Source organism: Lepidochelys olivacea (genome assembly GCF_965140295.1).
Source record: "Lepidochelys olivacea isolate rLepOli2 genome assembly, chromosome: 24".
NCBI lineage: Eukaryota > Metazoa > Chordata > Testudines > Cheloniidae > Lepidochelys > Lepidochelys olivacea.
In genome coordinates this window covers 10,000,439-10,020,999 of record NC_140434.1, presented here as the reverse complement: position 1 = coordinate 10,020,999, position 20,561 = coordinate 10,000,439, and the positions used below count along the sequence as shown (strand labels likewise).

General features: G+C 59.0%; 1 protein-coding gene across 2 annotated transcripts; it reads left to right on the top strand.

Annotated features, from left to right (window-relative positions):
- Window positions 1-494: 494 nt before the first annotated feature.
- On the top strand, window positions 495-20,101 carry IGSF8 (immunoglobulin superfamily member 8). 2 transcript variants are annotated; one of them, XM_084613587.1, is made up of 7 exons: window positions 495-945; window positions 9,505-9,879; window positions 12,382-12,849; window positions 13,526-13,939; window positions 14,410-14,814; window positions 15,372-15,520; window positions 17,084-20,101. In XM_084613587.1, the coding sequence occupies exons 1-6, from the start codon at window positions 510-512 to the stop codon at window positions 15,485-15,487; spliced, it is 2,214 nt and encodes a 737-aa protein (XP_084469713.1). In that variant the 5' UTR covers window positions 495-509; the 3' UTR covers window positions 15,488-15,520; window positions 17,084-20,101. The 2 variants fall into 2 exon arrangements, with proteins under 2 accessions (XP_084469713.1, XP_084469712.1); XM_084613586.1 differs by having other exon boundaries at window positions 16,892-20,101.
- The last annotated feature ends 460 nt before the right edge of the window (window positions 20,102-20,561 follow it).

The window sequence follows — 20,561 nt, the reverse complement described above, 5'->3', positions numbered from 1 at the left end:
GTCTGATTCCACAGCCAGATGATGAATTAACCCTCCCAACAATCCCAGCTGCCTCCAGTCCTGCAAGGTAGGTCAGGGCCACCTGCATTATACATAGGGGAAACTGAGGCTCACACAGGGTCACACAAGTCAGTGACAGAGCGGGGAACAGAACCCAGGAGTTCTGCTCCACAGGCAGGATTCTGAGCTAATCACTAGGCCCCAGTCCCCTCCCTGAGCAAGGAATAGAACCCAGGAGTCCTGGCTCCCTAGACCTCACTCTCTCTCAGAGTTTAAGGTATCTTATTTCACGAGGGGGGTGGGGAAGTCTCCAGATTTCCTCTTCTCCCAGGGACCCTCCATCCTGCCAAGGGCAGCTCCCCTACACCCTGTTGGGCAGCACTGTGCAAAGGGCCAAGGATTGCTCAGCCAGCACTCAAAGGCAGCCACCTCTGAGGTGGAAGAAGGCAGCTGTTTAGCAGCCGGGCAGTAATGGTCCACAAGGACCCCTTACCACACCCGGCACTGACATGCAGCCGCCTCTGGGGTGGGACACGTGCAACAGCTGCACACGGACGCTCAGCGCAACCCCCACCCCTCCCACGGGGAGGCCGCAGCCGAGACGCAGAAAATTGAGGGGGGGCTTTCCCGCCCCGACTGTAGCCCTGAGCCCAGGCGCGGGACGTGGCGGCGCGCAGGCTGGGGCGGGGGCCGGGCCGGGGGATCGATCTCGGCAGCCCAGCGGCTGTTCCCAGCTCGGCGAGCCGCGCTGCGCGCCCGCTGCAATCGGGCGGCGCCGGGGGTGGCCGAACGCGACCGAGGCGGCGCAGGGGGCCGCGGGCTGTCTTGCCTCGGGCGGCGCGTCCCCGGCGAAGGCTCCTAGCCCCCGGCCGGTGCTCGCCACCATGGGAGCCGTGAGGGAGCCGCTGCGCCGGGGCGTGCTGGGCTCCTTGCTGCTGCTGCTGGGTGAGTCGCCGGGGCGCGGGCTGCTGGGGGCATGGGGCGCGGGGAGCCCGGGTTGCTTGGCATGTGTGGGGGGCCTCTGGCATGTGTGCTCCTGGAGATGGGGCAGCCCTGCCCCCTTGGCGGCTGGGGACCGGGGGGCGCAGTGCGAGGGGGGGAGGGGAGCCCTGCCCCCTTGGCGGCTGGGGACCGGGGGGCGCAGTGCGAAGGGGGGAGGGGAGCCCTGCCCCCTTGGCGGCTGGGGACCGGGGGGCGCAGTGCGAAGGGGGGAGGGGAGCCCTGCCCCCTTGGCGGCTGGGGACCGGGGGGCGCAGTGCGAAGGGGGGAGGGGAGCCCTGCCCCCTTGGCGGCTGGGGACCGGGGGGGGGCGCAGTGCGAGGGGGGGAGGGGAGCCCTGCCCCCTTGGCGGCTGGGGACCGGGGGGGGGGCGCAGTGCGAGGGGGGGAGGGGAGCCCTGCCCCCTTGGCGGCTGGGGACCGGGGGGGGGGCGCAGTGCGAGGGGGGGAGGGGAGCCCTGCCCCCTTGGCGGCTGGGGACCGGGGGGGGGGCGCAGTGCGAGGGGGGAGGGGAGCCCTGCCCCCTTGGCGGCTGGGGGCGCAGTGCGGAGGTGGGGGGGAGCCCCCTTGGACCATGGTGGGGGATGAAGGTTCACATCCCTTGATTTCCCCTGCCAATCCAAGGAAACAGGGCCCTACCTGATCTCTCCTTCTCCAGTCTCCCCACAACCCTTTGCCTTGCATCTGCCTAGAGACTGGCCCACTCCTTTGTCCCACTTATCACCCCCCCCCCCCCATGAAATGTGTGCCCATGGCACTTACCCCTGCAGATCACACCTCCAGGGCTACCTTTGCCACCCAGAGCCCACCCCAGAGCAATGGGGCCTGACCCCCATTTACCGCAGCACCTGCCTGTTGGCATGGTCCCAGCCCTCTGCGGGCAGCTGGGTGTATGTGTGTGGGAGGGGGGTTGTCTTTTCTGTCTCTCTCCATTTATTTAGTCTGATCCTCATTTGTTGTTGTTGCTTCCCTCTGATCCGTTGGGCTTTGATCATTGGCTGGCTCCTGGGTTGGGGGTGGGGGGGGTTATGTCGTCCTTGTGCCACATGCTAAGAACAGGCTCTGGACGCTTCAAATGAGGCCCTGGCAAGATCAGGTCAGGCCCAGGAGGCGACTCCATCTGTCCTGCCTGGGGCTGGCTGGCCAGGCCCCAAGTTGTGAATATGGACGGATCTGGGACTTTGGGTGGGGTGGGGATTGGGGCAGGGCTCAGGAGGAGTCTCTGCCCCCAGGTCTGCACACCCCACGGCTCCCCAGCTGGGACATCGTGGTCCCTGTTCCAGGCCCGAGCGCTTGCTGGTTGCACCGCATGGTCAGAGCTTTACCCACCCCCAAAGGAATTTCAGTGGCGAAGCAGCATAAATCTGCCTCAATTCCCATGCGGAAGGGTGAGTTGCTCTGCGGGCCCTGCGGGCCCTTTTAACGATCACAGCTAGAAGTCATGGGCCTGATTTTTCATTAACCTTCTGCCCTGGGGACACTGGGCAGGGAGGGGCTTTAAACCACCTTGGCACTTCTTATATTCCAGGCCCTGGCCTGCCCCTGGTGTAAATTAGAACAGCCTTAGGGTTGCTCTAATTCACCCCCTTCTTCCCCCGGGGAGCTGCAAATAACTGCAGGGTGCTCTGGCCACACCACTGATCCACCGCCCAGGCTGCTCCATCCCAGCTCCCAGACCCGTCTCTTCCCTGCAGCACCCACCCTCTGCCCTGGTGACCGGGCAGAGTAATTGAACCTTGTGAGACTCAAGCTCTGGGGACCCTGCTTTCCTCCTGCAACACCCCAAGGAATTAGTCGAGCATGCCAGCGCTGCGTGAGTCATATTCCATTCCAGACTGCTGGAAGATAACGGCCTAGGACTGCTACCGCTGGAGAGATGGGGCTCGGTGACGCTGAGGTTCCCAGTTTGCACCTTGATGACAACAAAGGAGAGGAGTTGTTATGCTCTCTCGGCATCATGAAGGAGCCAGCCCCCCGCCCTGCCCCCCGCGCGCTGCATTTCAGCCCCATGCCTTAGAGAGGAAAACAGGCTCTGTGGCTGTGGCATGGGATTGGGACCAAGGGCATCTGGGTTCAAGCCAGTGGCTGCAAATTGAAGCTAGACAAATTGAGGCTGGAAATGAGACATAGATTTTTAACAGTGACGGTAATTAAGCACTGGAACAATTTACCCCAGGGCTGGGGAGGATTCTCCATCACCGGCAGATTTTAAATCAAGATTTAAATCTGCCGTTCCCTAAACCCTTTGTGCAGACTGAGCGCTTCAGGGCAGGGACTGTGTCTCTAGCTGTGTCTGTGCGGCACCTGGGGCAATGAATATGGACGGATCTGGGACTTTGGGAGGGGTGGGGATTGGGGCAGGGCTCAGGATCTCAGCTGGGGCAGGGACTCTCTATCCGTGCAGCGCCTGGCACAGCGGGGCCCTGATCTCAGCGGAGGAGTCGAGGCACTTCTGTAATATAAACAAACAATAATAATCCCTAGTCTAGGTATATCAAACAGTCCCTACCCTCACCCCACCCCCCAAAAAATCCTCACTCAAACTGACTTCTGATTTTAAACCACAATATATTATTTTGAAAGCCCAGCAGCAGAAAGGCAAATGCACTGCTAAATATTAGATTGGGAGCCTGGCGTTCTCCTTGTGTCTCACAGCCCCCGCCCCCAGTTGACACAGGCACCCCCAAGTTCAGCTGTCATCCCCCCGGTCTGTTTAACAGCATACCTGGTCAGTTTCATAGTCGGGAGGAGGGGAGGAAAGGGGAACCGGGAGCAGAGCCCAGAAGTTCCAGAGGAGCCCCCCAAAGAGTGAAACTTTTCAGACCTTCCAGCCTGAGTTTCCAAAAAGGGGGTGGGGGGGGAGAATCTGCTCCTGATCTTTTTTTCTGTGCTGAATTTAAACCCCCCCAACCAGGAAATGCTACTTAGAAACCAAAGCCAGGGTGAGTCACTTTCCTCACCACAAAATATTCACTCCCTGGTTCAAAAAAACCTTGAATGTGTCGAACTGCCGCCTTCGAATCTTTTCCGCTGCAGCTCCAGGCTGCTGGATGAGAGGCTGTGCCAGGAAAAAGGGGGCCTTGGAGTCCGGGGCCTTGTGATCTGCTCCAAGTGAGGGGGGTGTGGGGGCGGCTAGGGATGGGCAGAAAGGCAGCTCTAAGGAAGGGCCCCTGATCTGAAGAGCCAGCCCCGTTTGCCTCTAGAGAGGGTTTAAGATCAAGGCACGAGGGGAAGGGTATGAGCCATTGACCCTCTGGCCCACAAGGGGCAGATGGGGGCGTGACCGGAGCACAGGTGCCATGGCTATTCCCTGCCCCCCCAGGGCCCATAGCGGGTGTGGCCAGAGCACACTGTAGCTATTCCCTGCCCCCCAGGGCCCATAGGGAACCCTGGAACATCTCAAAGCACACACAGGGCCTGGCAGTTAGCACCAAGGCTCAGCAGGGGCTGTTCGTCTCTTTGACATGGCCCAGGTGGGGGCGGGCAGGTGTGTTTGGCTCTGGATTTTCAGCCTTAGCTCTGGTCTGACTGGGAGTTATCAGGAAGTGGAGGGGTCTAGTAGTTAGAGCCGGGCTAGAGAATCAGGACTCCTGGGGTCTATCCCCATCTCTGCCACTGACTCTGTGTGTGGCCTTGGGCCAGTCACTTTGCCTGCTCTGTGCCTCCGTTTCCCCATTTGCACTTGGACGATATGGCCGAGGCCGGCATATTGAGAGTGGCGGTGGTGCCTGACTGCTGGGATCATGGCTGTGCTGTGCAAGAGTTAGGGGCTGGCATGATTGCATTGGCTGGCCAGCTCGCTCCTGGCCTACCTGCGTCACCATGGGCGCCCTAGGGGCAGGGACATGTCGTCTCGGGGATCCCATGGGTGATCCTGTACCTGGATGCCAGTTACAAAGCTAGTGACTCCACTAAGGCTTATTCCCCACTCTGGTGCCAATGGGAGCCTCCGATCGGGCCCCTTGGCACAGCTGCCGTAAGTGCATCTTCCCCCCCAACTCGCTCCCTATATGTGGAAACCTTCCTATTTGCTCAGCCACCACACAGGGACCTCTTGTTTCTCCCGTGGTGCTCACCCGGCAGCAAACCCCCCACCCCTGCCTCTCTGCCTTCTCTGTCAGCTCTTCGGGGCAGGACCTGGTTTCAATTATTTTGGCTGGTGAGTTTCGGCGGTGCTGGCTCTAAGGCCCCTCGGCGCCCGCTGGCGGTCTGTGTAAACGGGCCTTTGTGCAAACGAGAATCAGGCCCTGCTGCGTGTGGTAAACAAACAGGAGTCGTCTTGTCCCTAATGGTTAATTAGCTCCTTGGTCCAGGAGGCAAAGGCAGAATGAGATCCAGCAGTGGGGAGTGGCAGCTGGGCAAATTCAGGCTGGAAATAAGGGCACATTTTTAAGAGGGAGGGGAATTACCTAGTGGAACGGCTGCCCTAGCGATGTGGGGTGTCTGTCTGTAAGATCCACTCTGGCTCATGCAGTCATTATGGAGCTGGCTGTGGGCATCTGTTTGATAATCTCTGACTTGGATCGCGCAGGAGCACGATGGTCCTTTGACATCTGTGATCCAGCCTGAAGTCTTAGGGCCAGGCTTATAAGAGTTCACCCATTCAGGCACCTAGTCCATGCACGGAAACGGCCTCCGTCTAACTAAATCACAGCCAGGAAATGGCTAGATCGGTTTAGCTGGCTCCTGTCAATTTGCCGACACAAGCGAAACTGCGAGAAGCCAGGCTGAAATCAAGGTACGAGCGTCTGTGCCGGAGTGAACGAAATTGGTGCCGAGCACTGCCCTTTAACGTGCACCGAGAAACGTGACCCATTTGAGACCCAGTCCCTGTTGTGTTTTGTCTGAGCAGCCTGGATCTCAGCTAGCTGCCAGGTGGCATGACCCGGGTGTGCAGCGCATGTGTGTGTCTGGCTAGCTTGCCTTGCACGGTGCAAATGCAAGAGAAGGAGCCTTTTGTGCATCCTGCCTGCTGCAAGCACGGCGCTGCATCCCCCCTCCTCCCTATTGTCCCCTCGGCATCCCAGAGCTGTCGCGCGCCGAGTCCGATTGTCCCTGTGGAGGATGAGGCAATAGACCCGGGTCTGCGCTGGGACGAAGGCTGGCATGTCAGGCTGGCGCTAGCTGTCCTCGGGCGGGGACGAGCAGGGGTGGAAACGCTCAGGGACGGGAGCAAAGGTCCTTGGGTTGGGCTGCAGAGCAGAGCCGGCAGGGGCTGGTTTGCCTCACTCCCCAGTCTGTTTGATCGGGGAATCTGCTGGGAATTAGGCCCCTTTTCTGGCTTGTGATTTGTTCTGTGCTGAGATGTTTTTTCTTAGCTCTTCCTGAGGAGCTGCTAAATAGCTGAGGTTGTAGCAGTGTGAGCTCGAGGCCGGAGCACTGGATTGGGACTTGAGGTCTGTTCCTGGCTCTGCCACTGGCCTTGGGCACCTCAGTTCCTTGCTTGGTGCCTCAGTTTCCCCTCCTATGTCCTGTGAGCTCTCAAGGGCAGGGACAGTTTCTCCCTGTGCGCCTATGCAGCGCCTGGCACGAGGGGGCCCTCCCTCTGATCTCTAGGCACTACCATAATACCAGTGGGGCTCAGACCCCTGGCTTGGCTCCCGCCTCCCGACCCTGCTTCCCAGCCGTGACCTCTGGGGAGCTGCAGGTGAAGGTGCCTCTCAGGGCAGCTGTCTGTCTGCTGGGAGGGTGAGGGAAGCTCTCGCCCTGAACTGCCCCAGGAATCGCAGCGGCTCCCCCATCCGCCCTGGAAGTCAGTTGATGCCCGTGTGGTTCTCCTGGCTGCTGGCCAAGGGAGTGTTGGCGTCTCTCCTCCCGCGCGAGGGGTTTAGCCCTTGGGGGCTGGTGCGCCAGCGAGGCAGGCGGCTCCAGCACAAGGCAGGAAGCAAATATGTAGCCAGTCACTGTTCTGGCTTCTGGAAGTAAATTTACTGCTCACGAGGGAACGGCTGAGCTGGGCAAAGTCTCCCACCCGCCCAGCTCCTCCAGTGCCTGTCAGTCCCTACTCATAGCCCCCCCTGCTGTCCCCGCACTGGGCACCCCCCCCCGCCCCGATCCATGGCTCTGCCAATGCCCCTCAATTCCAGCCCATGCCCCCACACTGTCCCACCAGGGCTCCCCCTGCCCCTCAATTCCAAACCCCACTCCCCCTTGCCATCCCAACCCAGGGTTCCCCTCAGTTCTAACCCACAGCCCCCCCTTCCCTACCCAGGGCTCCCCCAGCCCCTCAATTCCAACCCACAACCCCCCCCACTATCCCAGCCCAGGGCTCTCCCACTCCTCAATTCCAACACACAGCCCCACCCCCCGCTATCCCAGCACAAGGCTCCCATCTCATCCCTCAATTCTGACCCACAGCCCCCCCCCCACTACCTCAGCCCAGGGCTCCCCCTTTCCCTGCCCCTCAGTTCCAGCCTACAGGTCCCCCCACCCCCAGCTGTCCCAGCCCAGGGCAGATGCTGCCTAATCCTGTGGCTTTGTAATGGAGACAAACGTTCACCAGGAATGGGTCTGAGATTCCTACACTCATGCCACCTGTGATTGAAAGCAAGGACTGGATCCAGGGCTGATGGCACTCCTTGCTTGCCCTTTGGGGCCCTTGTGCCTTGACCCAGTTCCCAGCAGGAAGGGGTCGGGCCCAGTGTCTGGAATCCCGGGCAGCGTCATGGTTTGTGCTCCCGGCAGCTGCGGACTGGGAGTGGCCATGGGGCAGAGGGCCAGGCGGGGGAGAAAAGGGCTGGTGAGCTGAGTCTGACCCCAATGCCAGGCTCCAAACCAACCCCACCCCTCATCTCTGTGGAGCTCCAGCGGCTGTGAAACCCCCGGGGGAGAAGCACCCTCCCTGGGTTCAGGAGCACCTATGTGGCCCCCTCGCAGGCCTGGGGAGTCAGCTGAGCTATGTAGCCCTACGGACTTTCTGGGGAAGCTGCCATAAGTTAGAGCTGCCTTGGGGCTGCTCTGGCTTACGCTGGGGGCTGCTTCGGCTCCTGCAGTAGCAGTGCAACCTGCTCCCCCCACCCGGTATGGGATCGCTTTGGGGATGCAGCCTGGAATCTGGCCCCATCTGAAACCACTTCGCAGACGAAAGCAACACAGCAAAAGTGACACTTCTGTGATGGCCGATGGAGAGGGTGCTCGGTAGCCTGAAGCGGCGGGGCTGACTAGAGAAGTTGTGGGGGCAGAGAGGCAGGCTGTGCTGAGATGGCTGCAGAAGAGGAGGGTGGCTGATGCTGGGGGAGCAGAGGGGGAAGTTGTGCAGCTGGCTCTGGGAAGGTGTTGGGTCCTGAGATGTGCTTGGGAGCTGTACAGGTGAGAGAGGATGTGGGGGATGCAGTTGTGCTGGAAGCAGGTGGTTGAGTCCAGTGGGTGCAGGGGGGCTGGGACAGGGGGAGTGCAAAGGATTTCCCTGCTATGGGGCTGAATGACAGGGGAGGGGGTAAATCATCACTTGCCCCATGGTTTCTGTAAACCAAACCTGAGGCAGCCTTCTCTAGTGGTTAGAGCACAGATCCGGAAGCTGGACTCCTGGGTTCCTTTCCTAGCCACTCGATGTGTGACCTGGGGCAGCCCCTTCCCCCTCCCTGTGCAGCGGCAGCAGGGGCTGGGAGGTTTAGCTCCTCGGGGTCGGGGCTGTGAAGAGGTCTGGGATCCAGGGCTGGAAAGACCAAGGGATTCAATGGATGCTATCTGTCCACAAGTCCCATCTGCTCCCACCTGTGATCCATGTCCCGGGGCCTCCTCCCCTTAAGCCACTCCAGTTCCCTTCCCTCCGCCGCCAGCTGGCCTGGTCTCTGCACCAGGAGCCAAGGCACCTAGGGCCAGGGTGGAGGAAGCCGCTTTCCAGTGGGAGTTCATATACCCCCACATTGCCAGGACTTGAACCCTGGGCCTCCTGTACCATGGCCCGGGCCTCCTGCACCATGGCCCTGGCCTCCGCTGCTGGAGCTGAAGGAGTGATGCTGCTGGCAGCAGTAGGCTGTTGTCCTGTTGTGGAGCAGCCACTAGAGGGAGACAAGCAGCATGTTGCTAGTTGGGGGCTGAGAACAACTGACTGTTGGGGAGAGCGGTGCTCTGGACTTGCTTGGGTGGAGGATGGGTCCAAGGGATGTTCCTGGGGGATGGGGTCTTGGAGGCATGGGGGATGGAGCCCATTGGTTGGGGGCTGTTCACTCTAGAGGAAGTACATGGCTAGTTGTGACATGGGACCCCCCAGGGGATGTATAGGGGGCCTGAGAAGGAGAGCGTGTAAGGATGATGGAGTGATAGGGGGCACAATGAGGGGGGTGGGGCTCTGGGGATGTGTTTGGCAGGGGTTGGGGCCCCTAGAGGAGCCCCAGGAGAAGTACTGTGGGGTTCCTGGGAAGAGGAGTGTACTGTGGGGACGCAGACCCCAGGGGGGCACAGAGGTGGGGGATGGGAGCTCCTCGGCCCCTATGCGCTGAGGGATGAGACGGGCTGTGCTCTGTAATTCCCCCTATCGCTAACGCCTCCCCTTCCTTCTCTGCAGGGCTGTGTGGGGCGCGGGAGGTGCACCTGCCCCCAGGGCCCCTGTTCCGCGTGGAGGGCACAGCCATCTCCATCCCCTGCAGCGTCTCGGAGTACGAGGGCCCCACGCTGCAGCACTTCGAGTGGTTCCTGTACCGCCCGACGGCCCCCGAGATCTCCATCGGCATAGTCAGCACCAGGGACCCCGCCTTCCCCTACGCCCTCTTCAGCCCCCGCGTGCAGAGCGGCGAGGTCTCGGTGCAGCGGCTGCATGGCGACGCTGTGGAGCTGCGCGTGGCCCGGCTGCGGGCCGAGGACGCCGGCGTCTACGAGTGCTACACGCCCACCACCGACTCCATGTACCATGGCAACTACAGCAGCAAGGTGGTGCTGAAAGGTACCTGGGTGCCGTGCAACTCGGGGGACTCCAGGGCTGGGGGCTGCCCCATGCACACCGCCTGGCTCCCAGTTACCCCATTCCAGCCTTGGGGACAAGACAGGGAGGGTGGCTGTAAACCCCCCTTATCGCCCACCCCCCAGTGCCAAGATGAATCCCTAAAATAAAGATCCCAATTCTCTGCTGCCACCCAGACCCTTGTATGTGTCACTTACACCAGTGACGAGGGCCAGTGAGGAGGGCTGAGATCATATCGCCCCTCTGGAGCTTGTTCTTCAGAAAGAGGAAGAGGGACAGAGCGTGGGGAACCCCGCAGTTCCTCATACCCTGCAGCCTGGTGCAAATGAGGCACGAGGAGGTGGGTGGCTGCGGTGCATCAGGCCGCTATAGTGACTGACCCTGTACTTGTTCTCTGTACCATGGTAGTGCCCAAGGGCCAGGCCTAGGTCAGAGCCTCATTGCGCTAGGCGCTGTACAAATGCTCTCTGCCCTCAGTCTGTTGCTTCAGGGAGGATTCTGTTTTATGCACTCCCTATAGTCTGGATCATACCAAGTCCTGCCCACAGTGTAAATTACAGCAGCCTTGAGATTGCTCTATCTTACTCTGCCCCAGGGTTCCAAGTTAGAGCAACCTCAAGGCTGCCGTAATTTATACCGTGCGCAGAGCTTGGTATGATCTAGAATATGGGGAGTACAAGGCATCCCAAAGCCTGACCCACTGCCCCCCTCAGTTGTCTCAGCTACTCCCCCCAACAGCTCTGCTGATGCCCCTCAGTCCTGATCCCCAGCCTCCTGCTGTCCCAGTCCTAGGGCACCTGCTGAGTCGAGAGTCTCCTATATACACAAAAAGGGCCCAGTGACGGGCATGCGCTTGACTCTCCCGGCACCGGCTGTGGAGCCAGAGGAGTGTTGTGTTGCAGGTACCTGTCTGTGCTAGGGCCCTTCGTGGGGCCTGGGCCTGGCTCTGAGGAGGTGAAAAGTGACTGCACCCAGGTGTGGAGTCACCCTCACGCGCTCTGTCCCCCTGCCGCCCTGAGGGGAATCTCGGGGCTTTTTCCTTTCCTGTAAGGGAGCGACTTGTGGGAATCCCCGGCGCCCGCATGCCAGGCAACGCAGCATGGATGGCTGAGATCATATCGCCCCTCTGGAGCTTGTTCTTCAGAAAGGGGACCAGGGACAGAGAATGGGGAACCCTGCAGTTCCTCATACCCTGCAGCCTGGCCAGGAGCCAGCTGCGCCTTGGGATGTTCCCACTTGATTGGGCTCTTTGGATTCGCTCGTTGGGGTCTTCCCAGGGGACCAGCGAGCTCCTGAGCGGGATGGGCTGGGAGACATGCTGCAGCCTTCGCAGAGCAGAGCAGGCCCCAGCAGGGGGATTCGTTTTGTTGGGTGAGAGGGGTGTGGGTTGGGATGTCTCTGAGGCATGGCAGATGCACAGGAGATCCAGGCATCTCCCCCGCCCCCCACCTATACCTCACGCTCTCCCTGCCTGGCATGAGTGAGGTGCGCAATAGGGTCTTTCACCTCAGAGAGGTCCAGGGCTCTGGCTCTTATCTACAGACCTGGAGCAGCTCCCACCCACCATGGGCATCAGCCCTGTCCTGGAGGGAGCCCCCTTGGACAGGAGGCAACCGTGCGCTCGCCCCAGAGCTGGGCAGCCTGAGCCCCAGTGCTGGGTAGGGGAGTTGGGCTAGCAGAGGCTGTGTTCTGCCATCCAGAGGCTCTGGAAAAGGGCTCCAAAGCTGCGGGGGGTCAGCTGGGTTTAGGGGCCCAATCCTGCCAGGCATCGTCAACTTCCACAAAGGCTGCTGGGCCAGAGAGAGCAGCTTGCAAACCTGCGCCCTGGCTCGGTGGCTGCCCTGGGAGTTGAGTGCTTAGGCCCGAACAGGATCAGGCCCCTTGTGGCTACAACCCAAGGGTTTGGCCAGTGTCGCCCCATGGGGGTGAGAGTGGAGTTTGGGCTCCATGGCCCATTGGGATCTCAGTGTCCTGCAGGGGCTAGTGACTGAGCCGCTCTGGGACTCTCTGCCTGGTGTTGGGATAGCTCCACCCCCCTGTTTCAGCCAGCAGGGGGTGCTGAGGAACCAAAGGGCGAGCTGTGGCTTGGGGGTGTCCTTAGGGCTGCGGGGTTTTCTCTCCCATCAGCCTGTGGCCTACAGGCATTTATGGCCATGAGGCAGCGTCCAAGGGGATTAAAGCTATGGGGGGTCGGGGTGGGGGGAAGATATCGGACATCAAAGGGAAAGAGCCGTTAGAGCAGGAGAGGGTTGATGGGAGCCTGACTCCTGGTTCTGCCCCAAACTCATTCTGGAACCATGGACCAATCTGGCTCTGACTCGGCACCCCCCAGCTCTCTCCTTCCCCACACGCTTTCCCTGAGTGGTGGAGCTGAGGGGTCATCCCTGGGCATTTTGATTCCCTAACTTCAGTGACCAGCAAGACAAAGCCAGGCCTGACCGTGCTCACATCTATGTCTCACTCTCTCTCTCCGCACCCTTGCAGTGATCCCTGACATGCTCTGGGTCTTGGCCCCCACACCCAGGCCCCATCTCCGAAGCCGCATGGCTGGCACCTCCCCGCTGCAGCTCAGCTTGTCGGAGGGCCAGGAGCTGCAGCTGAGCTGCACGGCCCAGAGCCAGACGCAGCAGCACACCCATCTCTCCGTCTCCTTCGGGGTGTCGGCCCCAGATGCCCCCGTGGGGCACCAGACGCTGCAGGAGGTGGTCGGGGTCCGCCGCGACTTTGCCGTGGAAGCTGGCGGGAGTTTTGCTGAGCGGTACCGGGCTGGGGAGCTCTCTGTGGCCAAGGCAGGCAGTGAGCAGTACAAGCTGGCGATCAGGCAGGTGCGCCCGGGGGACGCGGGCACCTACCACTGCACAGTAGGTGAATGGATCCAGGACCCCGACGGCAGCTGGCAGCTGATTGCTGAGAAGCGGGCAGCGCTGGCCCAGGTGACTGTCCAGTCCATCGGTGAGTCCTGGCTGGCTCCACCCCCAAGCCACGTCCTGTGTTGGTGCTTGCTGGGCTGGGCTCCCATGAGGAGGGCAGTATGGGGCAGCAGGGCATTTGCTGATGCTGCCTGTCAGGCACGGGGGGATCGGGCACCGGCCCTGCGTGAGCTGCTAGCCCTGCGCCTGTCGGGATCCTGCCTCTTGGTCTGTCCCCACCAGCAGGGACCGCATGGCCTGTTGTCCCCCGAGATTGTGCAAAGTGCAGCTCCGGTGCAAAGTGGGCACAAATCAGAGCACTCGTGTTTGCACGACTGCCGTGCAAGTGACCAAGTGGGGCAAGGTGGCAGGGAATCAGACCCTTGGGCCTCGCGGGAGCTGGATTCTGTGGTTCCCCTGGCTGGCTTCACAGGTTGAGGTTTGTGTGAAGGGCTCAGCAGCTTGGCAGGGAAATATTCGCGCCCCGCCGTCCCCCAGGCAGCTTCAAAGTGAATGCAGAATCCTCCTTCACCCCCTGCCCTCAGCTGCTGTGCAGCACTGCTGTGTGGCTGTTAAACAGCAGCCATGCTCCACCCCAGAGGTGGCTACATGTCAGTGCTAGGTGGAATGATCTCTGAGCACGGGGTCGTTTGGGGCGGGGCCGATGGGGCTGTGTGGATGCTCTCACTCCCCCAGCTCTCTCTTTGGTTCCTTTTCAGCGAGCCAGCTGGCAGTGTCGGCCAGCCCGCCCAGGGTCCGGCTCAGCGCTGGAGATGCCCTGGAGCTTCTTTGCAACCTATCAGGCCCCGTGCCGCCTGCGCCCCACGTGGCATACGCCGTGAGCTGGGAGGTGGGCGAGGGGGACAGGCTGCTGGTGGCGCAGCTGGACACGGACGGGGTGGCCGTCCTTGGGGAGAGCTATGCCAACAGCCAAGTGGGCCGGCGCCAAGTCTCGCTGCAGAAGCTGACACCTGACCCCGGCTCCTACCGGCTGCGGATCGAGTCAGCCCAGCCAAGGGACGCGGGCACCTACCGCTGCGTGGCCCGGGCCTACATTCGCTCCCCTAATGCCCAGCTGCGGGAGGTGGCCAGCAGCAGCTCGCAGGGGCTGAAGGTGCACATGAAATCAGAAGGTACAAAGCTTGGACTGGGTGGGGGGCTGGCATGCATTTGGGGGGGGGGCCCTTTGCACCCCTACTCCTGCTGTTTGCCCTGTGCCCCTGGCCATGCTGATTCCTATTGCTCCGACAGGGTGTGATTGGCCTGGGTGTGAGCACCCCATAGCCAGCGCTCCTGCCCCGCTCCCTGCTGGGGGAGGCCGGGGCTGGAGTATTTAGGAGCTCCCCCCACAGCTAGTTCTCCTGCCCTGTTCCCTACAGCGCCCTCTGCTGGGGGATGCCTTAAGGGCAACTTTGTGATGTTTTTTAGATGTTCCCTCCTCTCTGCATTTCCATGTGTGGCCCCAGACCCTCTGCCTCTGCTGGCATCAGGCTTCAGCTGGTGGGGGATGTTCAGACCCTGCTGGGCCTGGGGGCTCAGCATCTGGGCCCCGGGCCATAGCTCCGGTGCACTAACTCCTGCTGCCCTTGTCTCTCCCCTGCAGCTGTGGTGCTGGAGGTCTACGCGTGGCTGCCCGTCCCCGCCACCTACCGCGGGGACACAGCCGAGCTGCTGTGCAACATCTCAGTGGAGTTGACCCAGGCCGTCCACGTGGCCGTCAGCTGGTGGGTGGAGGTGACGGTGGGGGAGGAGGAGCCCCAGGGCCGGATGGTGGCGTCTGTGAGCCGCGAGGGCGTGGCCGAGCTGGGCAGGCGGGCGTCCGGTGGGGACATGAGTCTGGACAAGGTGGGGCCGCAGTGCCACCGGCTGCGGCTCCACGGGGTGCAGCCGTCCGACGAGGGGAGGTACCACTGCGCCGTCACCTCCTGGGTGCGCTACCCTGACCGCAGCTGGTACAATGCCGGGGCTGTGAAGTCCAACTCCGTCGCCGTGTATCCCTACGCCCGGGGTGAGTTCTGCGTGCACCCCCCTACATTTATCCCTATGCCATGGACAAGTGCCGCTTGGCGTTGCCCATTCCCTGTGTATCCCTACGCCCGGGGTGAGTGCTGTGTGCGCCGCATCTCCCCCATCCCCCGGTTTATCCCTCCGCCATGGGTGAGTGCCACTCGGTGCTGCCCATTCTCCATGTATCCCTACGCCCTGGGTGAGTGCCGGTGTGACGCCACCCCCCCATAGTCCTGGGTGAGTGTTGGTGCATTCCCCTCCCGCCCCCCTCCCCCCACCACGTGTCCTTGCTGAGTGCTGCCCCCCAATGCGCCATGCGTCTGTCCAGCCTGACAGCAGAAGCTGCTGTGGGGCTTGGAGGTGCCTCTGGGCAAAATGGGGCTGGCTCTGTGCCCTCTACCAGAGGGCAGCCTAGCTAATCCCCCTCCCGTCCAAGCCCTCTACACCTCCTGCCACCCGGCTTCTCTGCCAGCTCTCCGGCTGATGGCCCCCGGGCCCGGTTGCTCAAAGCCCCCTCCCGCACCAGGTCTGATGGGCCTCTCTGCTCTTCCCCCCCAGTCATGGACACCCTGTTCATCCCCCTCATCGTGGGCGTCGCCAGCGCCCTCTTCACGGGCATCACCATCCTCGCCACCATCACCTGCTGCTTTATGAGGCGGCTCCGCAAGAGGTGAAGCACGCGAGAGACCGGCCCCAGGGCACTGCAGGTGAGTTGGCCTCTGAGCAAGGGGTGTGGGTGGGGGAGGGAACTGCATTATGCCCCTTCACCTACCCTCTCCTGCTGGGGGGATGCCATAGAGCAAGGCTGGGCTCCTCGCTCCCAGGGGCTTTGCTGTGTGCCCAGGTTGTTCTTGGGCAGCAGATTTACTTCCCCCAGGGGCTGGGAGAACTGGCACTGCCCATATGGATCACACTCTGTGCGCCCTCTGAAGGGATGGGGGTAGAGGGGATCCGATGGGAAATGCTGCATCCATGATCCTTCTTGGGGCAGCTCTGCTCCATATTGGTGGGTGTTCTTTGATCCCCGACACACAGCTAGATCTGCTGCTCCCCACCTCCCCCAACTTGTGCCCAGCCCTGCCAAATACAGTGTGAAGTCCCAGGGGAGCACCACTCCAGGCCCCCTTGAGCCAGGCTTTCAGGGGGTGTGAATCAAAAGCATATGAATGATTTGCATCAAGTGCTGCACCTGGGGCCAGTCTTGGGTCTGTTGTGTTATAGTTTTGGATCACACGACAGGCCACGTAGGAGAAATCAGAGACTAAAGAGGTTTAGTCTGTGTGTGGCTGGGAAGGTGGGTCTGAGTGTTAAAAGCTGGCCCTTAAATTTGTGCGTGTCTTCTGCCCTCTACTGGATGGATTCAGATCTACTCCACTATTTGTCATAACCCCTGTACCGCAAACAGCTAATGGAGATTCTCCTTTAGTTCCAGTGGCAGGGTTCTGGGTTCGAACTAGACCTGGTTAGAAATTTTCTATCAGAATGTTTTTTCTGATGGAAAATGTAGTTGCCACAAAACCAAATGTTTCTAAAGTTTGGAAAAACTTTGATTTTGCTGAAACTTTTGGGGTTTTTTTTTCCCCTGTCACATAAATCTCAGCAAAATCCTTTGTTTGGGGTCCAGTTCCACCTCAATGGAAACATCTTGGTTTGTTGAACGGAACCAGAATGTTTTGTTCTTTCTTCCAAATCCGCTCAACATTAAAGCGCATCTTCCTGTGTGGCCGCAGTGCCTCATGGGAGTTGTAGTTCAGCCTCCGAGCCCACCCAGAGGGAAGAATGGGGGTGTGAGGCACCGGAACTACAAACTCCCATGAGGCACCGTGGTGGCACAGGAAGATGGTTTGTTTCAGATCAGTTCAATACTCAACAGCGTTTTGCCATTTCTTTGAACTTCTGTGAGAAACTTGTGACATTTTGACCTCCTCCTCCTGATTCAGCACCAAAAACAGGTGAAATATTTCCAGGGGACGGAAGCTTTTTTTCTGTGCCCAGGTCTCGTTCTAAGCCAACTGGCCGTGGTTCTTTGGGGTTTCCTGGTCCGGCTGCCCCTGATCCTACCCTCTCTCTCTCTGCAGGTGCCTGCTCCATCTCGCTCTCCTGTCAGCCTTCACTCAGGCCACTGGGCTCCCTTCTTTTCCCGCCACTTGTGTCTTCTGACTTCTTACCTCCCTGGACCGGCTTGGGCAGCTTCTCAGCTCCTCGGACTGCACGCTGGCTTCCTCCTTCATTTGAGTCATTCCATTTTTTTTTTTCTAAACTCAACCCAGATCCAGGCAAGACCCTGGCGAGAGATGGGAGAGACCCTGGGTCCTGCATCGGGGCCAAACTTTGCCCTCCCAAGAAGTTGATGCATCCGTCTGAGACATCCAGGCTGGAGACGTCCCTCCCCGGAGGACATGAGGGGCAGCGGCACTGTCTCATCTGCTCCTGGACTCGCTGCTTCCCTGATCCTTCCCTACCCGGCCTCTGTGACCTGGGGTGGGAGTGTGGGGGCTGCTTTTCCCTCTGCTGACGTTGCTGCTGGAGACTCTATATCCTCCACCCCCCCGTCTGTAACTCTTGTCTCCCCTCCCCTCCCCTCTCATGTGTTGGGCTGTCCTGTGGATCTAGACATGTGTGGACTCTGCCCTCGCCGTGTGCGCAGGGAAAGGGTGTATCATTCCCTAGGGGAGGGGCCCAGTGGCTCTGTGCTCTGGGGAACCTGAGACTTGATATACTGGAGACCTCAGAGTCAGTAACGTGCTTGTAGCCTACAACGTGGACAACAGCCTGCTACTGTTGCCAGCTGAGGGAACTCCTCTAGCCGGAGCAGTAGAGCCTTGTGCTTTAGAGCTGAAGGTCCTGGGTGCAAACCATGCTGATGACCTATGCTCAGGTCATGGTTATGTGACCTCAGGTGACCTGAGAGGGGAGAGGCGTCTGCCTTCGTGTAAGAGAAGAAAGGGACTCTAATGCCAAAGGACTGAGGGCTCCAGCCTTCCTTGGTCCCCCCTCCCTCCCACTTGAGGTTTTAATTGCACCCCAGCTCTGCCTTCAGGAATAGCCGAGCAGCCTCTCCCTGCCACTCCGTGGCTGGAAACACTCAGTACCAGTGGCTGGGCCTGCCCCCAGAGCAGTCCCTTTGCAGCCAATAGGTCCGATCCTGGTATATCCCTCATGCTCACTGCACCTGTGCTCTCCGGCTGATCTGGTGGCATTTTACACTGACTGTGAGAAATCCTGGCCCCACTGAAGTCAATGGAAAACCCCCCATGATCTGCAGTGGAGCCAGGATTCCAGCTGTGGTGTAAACGGCAGAATCCGGCTCATGTATTTCTCTTAAAGGGACACATGCATCAGTGGCCATGGAGTTTGCGTTTGTTAAATAGATCCTAAAACCTGATATCTGTGGAGAGGGGCTAAAACAATTGGTGGCAGATTTTTAATGAAACCTTCCCCCAGGTCCCTGCAAGAGTGAAAGTGCCCAGGCTGGCAAGAGACATGCCAAACGAAGGCACTGGGCAGAGGGTGAGAACCGCTGCTGGCGTTGCTTGCCCTTTATTCTTCTGGGTGCTGGGGAGTCGCCTAGAATGCCAGGCTTTAGAAAAGAGCGGTTGGTTTTGATGTTGTGGTTTTAATGTAACAGGCATACGACAGCCAGGATTTTCCAAAGCTGCCTGGAATGTTGCTGTTAAAACCAGGGCAATCGGCCGTACACGTTGCTGACACGGTTTAGAAAAACCTCTACCCACGTAACGGTCGTTCCTGTGACTGGTCTTGGCACAATGGGGTGTTCCCCAAAATTACCCTATCAGACGAGCACAGTATAGTATGTGTTGGAAAATAACACGTTTATACAGATAAGCACTAAATAGAGACAACCACTGTACATAGATGTATAAATTATTAGTCTCTTTTTAGAGATATAGGATCAGATCCTTATCTGGTGTAAATCAACATAGCTCCTTCAACAGGACGCCACTCGGCAGGATCGAATCCTTGCTGTAAGGGCCCGAGCCATCTGGCCCTGATGCAGCAAAACCCTCGAAATCAGCCACTTGTTCCATTGAAGTAACTGGGAATGCTCCCGTGTTTACAGGTAAACACACGCTTTGCTGAATGAGGGTGTCTAACCCCAGCTGAGGATCTGATCCTGTCTATCCACAGCGCTATACAGAGATCTAGATAGATTTAGTAATGACGGTGTGGTGTAACATCACTGGAGATCATCCCAAACCTTTGTAACTATTTTATGTTGCATGTTAGAGAGGGAAGCCGTTTTCCGGAACTCAGGGTCGATGTGGAATGTTTCTAGAAAGTCCATTTTATAAACATTTCCGTTTTGGCTCACTTGCTAAATTGGGTAGTAACTGTGGTGTTGCTGGGGGGCACGGGAGGGGTTAATGCCTGGTTGTTGGGTTGTTTTTTTTTTCTCACTCTGGAGAGTACAGCTCAGATTTGGTTTAAGTCACAAAGCCACACGCAATTCAGCTTGACCGACTGTTCAAGGGAGCCTAGGGAGGGGTTAACGGGTCAGGATTCACGTGTGCGAACCCCAGAGCCTTGCCAGGCCTCTTGCCTTTAGGTTTAGTGACTGATGATTCCTGCAGACCCCAAGTCTCTCCCGTGGATCTAATCCGTTGCCATGGAAATCCTGGCCCATGTTGGGAGCAGGGGTGGGGGAGTTGGACTCATTTTTCATTAACGTGATGTGGTGTCACAAGGAGGTTCCCGTCCTAGCAAAGAGCATTTCCTTGTATTGTTCCCCAGGGCCTGCCTATAACTCCACAGCGCTGCACAATGGCCTTTTACAGTCGCTGCCTGGGCTTCTGGGCACAGGGCTGGAGTAGATGGGGCAGGTAAACGGTGAAACTGTCTTCGGGGAGCAGCCCAGGGTCAAGCCAAAATCTGCCAGCAGAGCTTCAGAGTGGGAAAACTTGAGAGGGAAATCCTATATCGCAAACGGCTGGCTTTGCCAGGGCTGTGGGTGAAGCCTCACCTGTTGGAAATGGAAAGACTTTAACAGTCCAAACAGCAATGTCACTGCGCAGGCAGATTGCGTCCTGCTTGATACTCCCCTTTCCCTCCCAGCTGTGAAACAGGCATGCCAATTTCATATGGGGTACTAATCCGTTTCACTTTCAGGTTTGCAGCTTTGGGTTGCCAGGGGACTCGGTGTGGGGGGAGCAGAACTGCTAATCATTCAGTGGTGAATTGCATTCCATTCCCCCCAAATCAGAAGATTAGCTTAAAAATCATGACATTTTAAAAATAATAAAACAATACATTTAGGTTCTTTCTATTTGCATCCTGGTTTGAGCCTTTCAGAGTCACGTTTTCCAGTTTTTCTCTCCACTTACGAGGACTGGAAACTTCCTTATTTTCAAAACGAGTCTCAGGTAGGATGGTATCTGCCTCTGGCAAGCTGGGGCTTTAAGCACCAGCTATTCCAAGTGGTTGCAGTGGGGGAGGAGGGGAGGGGATGTTGATTTGTTTTAAAGACATCTAGGCTTTATTCATCGTTTTGAAGGCTGAAAGGGACCATTGTGATCATCTCGTCTGACCTGGATAGTGCAGGCCTAGAGCTGAGCTTTTAGAAAAACATCCAATCTTGATGTAAGAATTGCCGGTAATGGAGAATGCACCACAACCCTTGGCAAATTCATCCGTTTCTCCTCTTGCACCTGTATAAATCTGGCAACGCTCCAGTGGAGTCACGCCAGCATGAATGAGGTTGGGACTGGGCCCAAACCGGTTCAGCTCAAC

What these genes read in the sequence shown, in the direction of transcription:
- IGSF8 (XM_084613587.1), top strand. Translation starts at nt 510, where the DNA reads ATGCAGCCGCCTCTGGGGTGGGACACGTGCAACAGCTGCACACGGACG. An exon ending in GGTGACTGTCCAGTCCATCG is followed by an intron (nt 12,850 to 13,525) that starts GTGAGTCCTGGC and finishes GTTCCTTTTCAG; the next exon opens with CGAGCCAGCTGGCAGTGTCG. An exon ending in GGTGCACATGAAATCAGAAG is followed by an intron (nt 13,940 to 14,409) that starts GTACAAAGCTTG and finishes TCTCCCCTGCAG; the next exon opens with CTGTGGTGCTGGAGGTCTAC.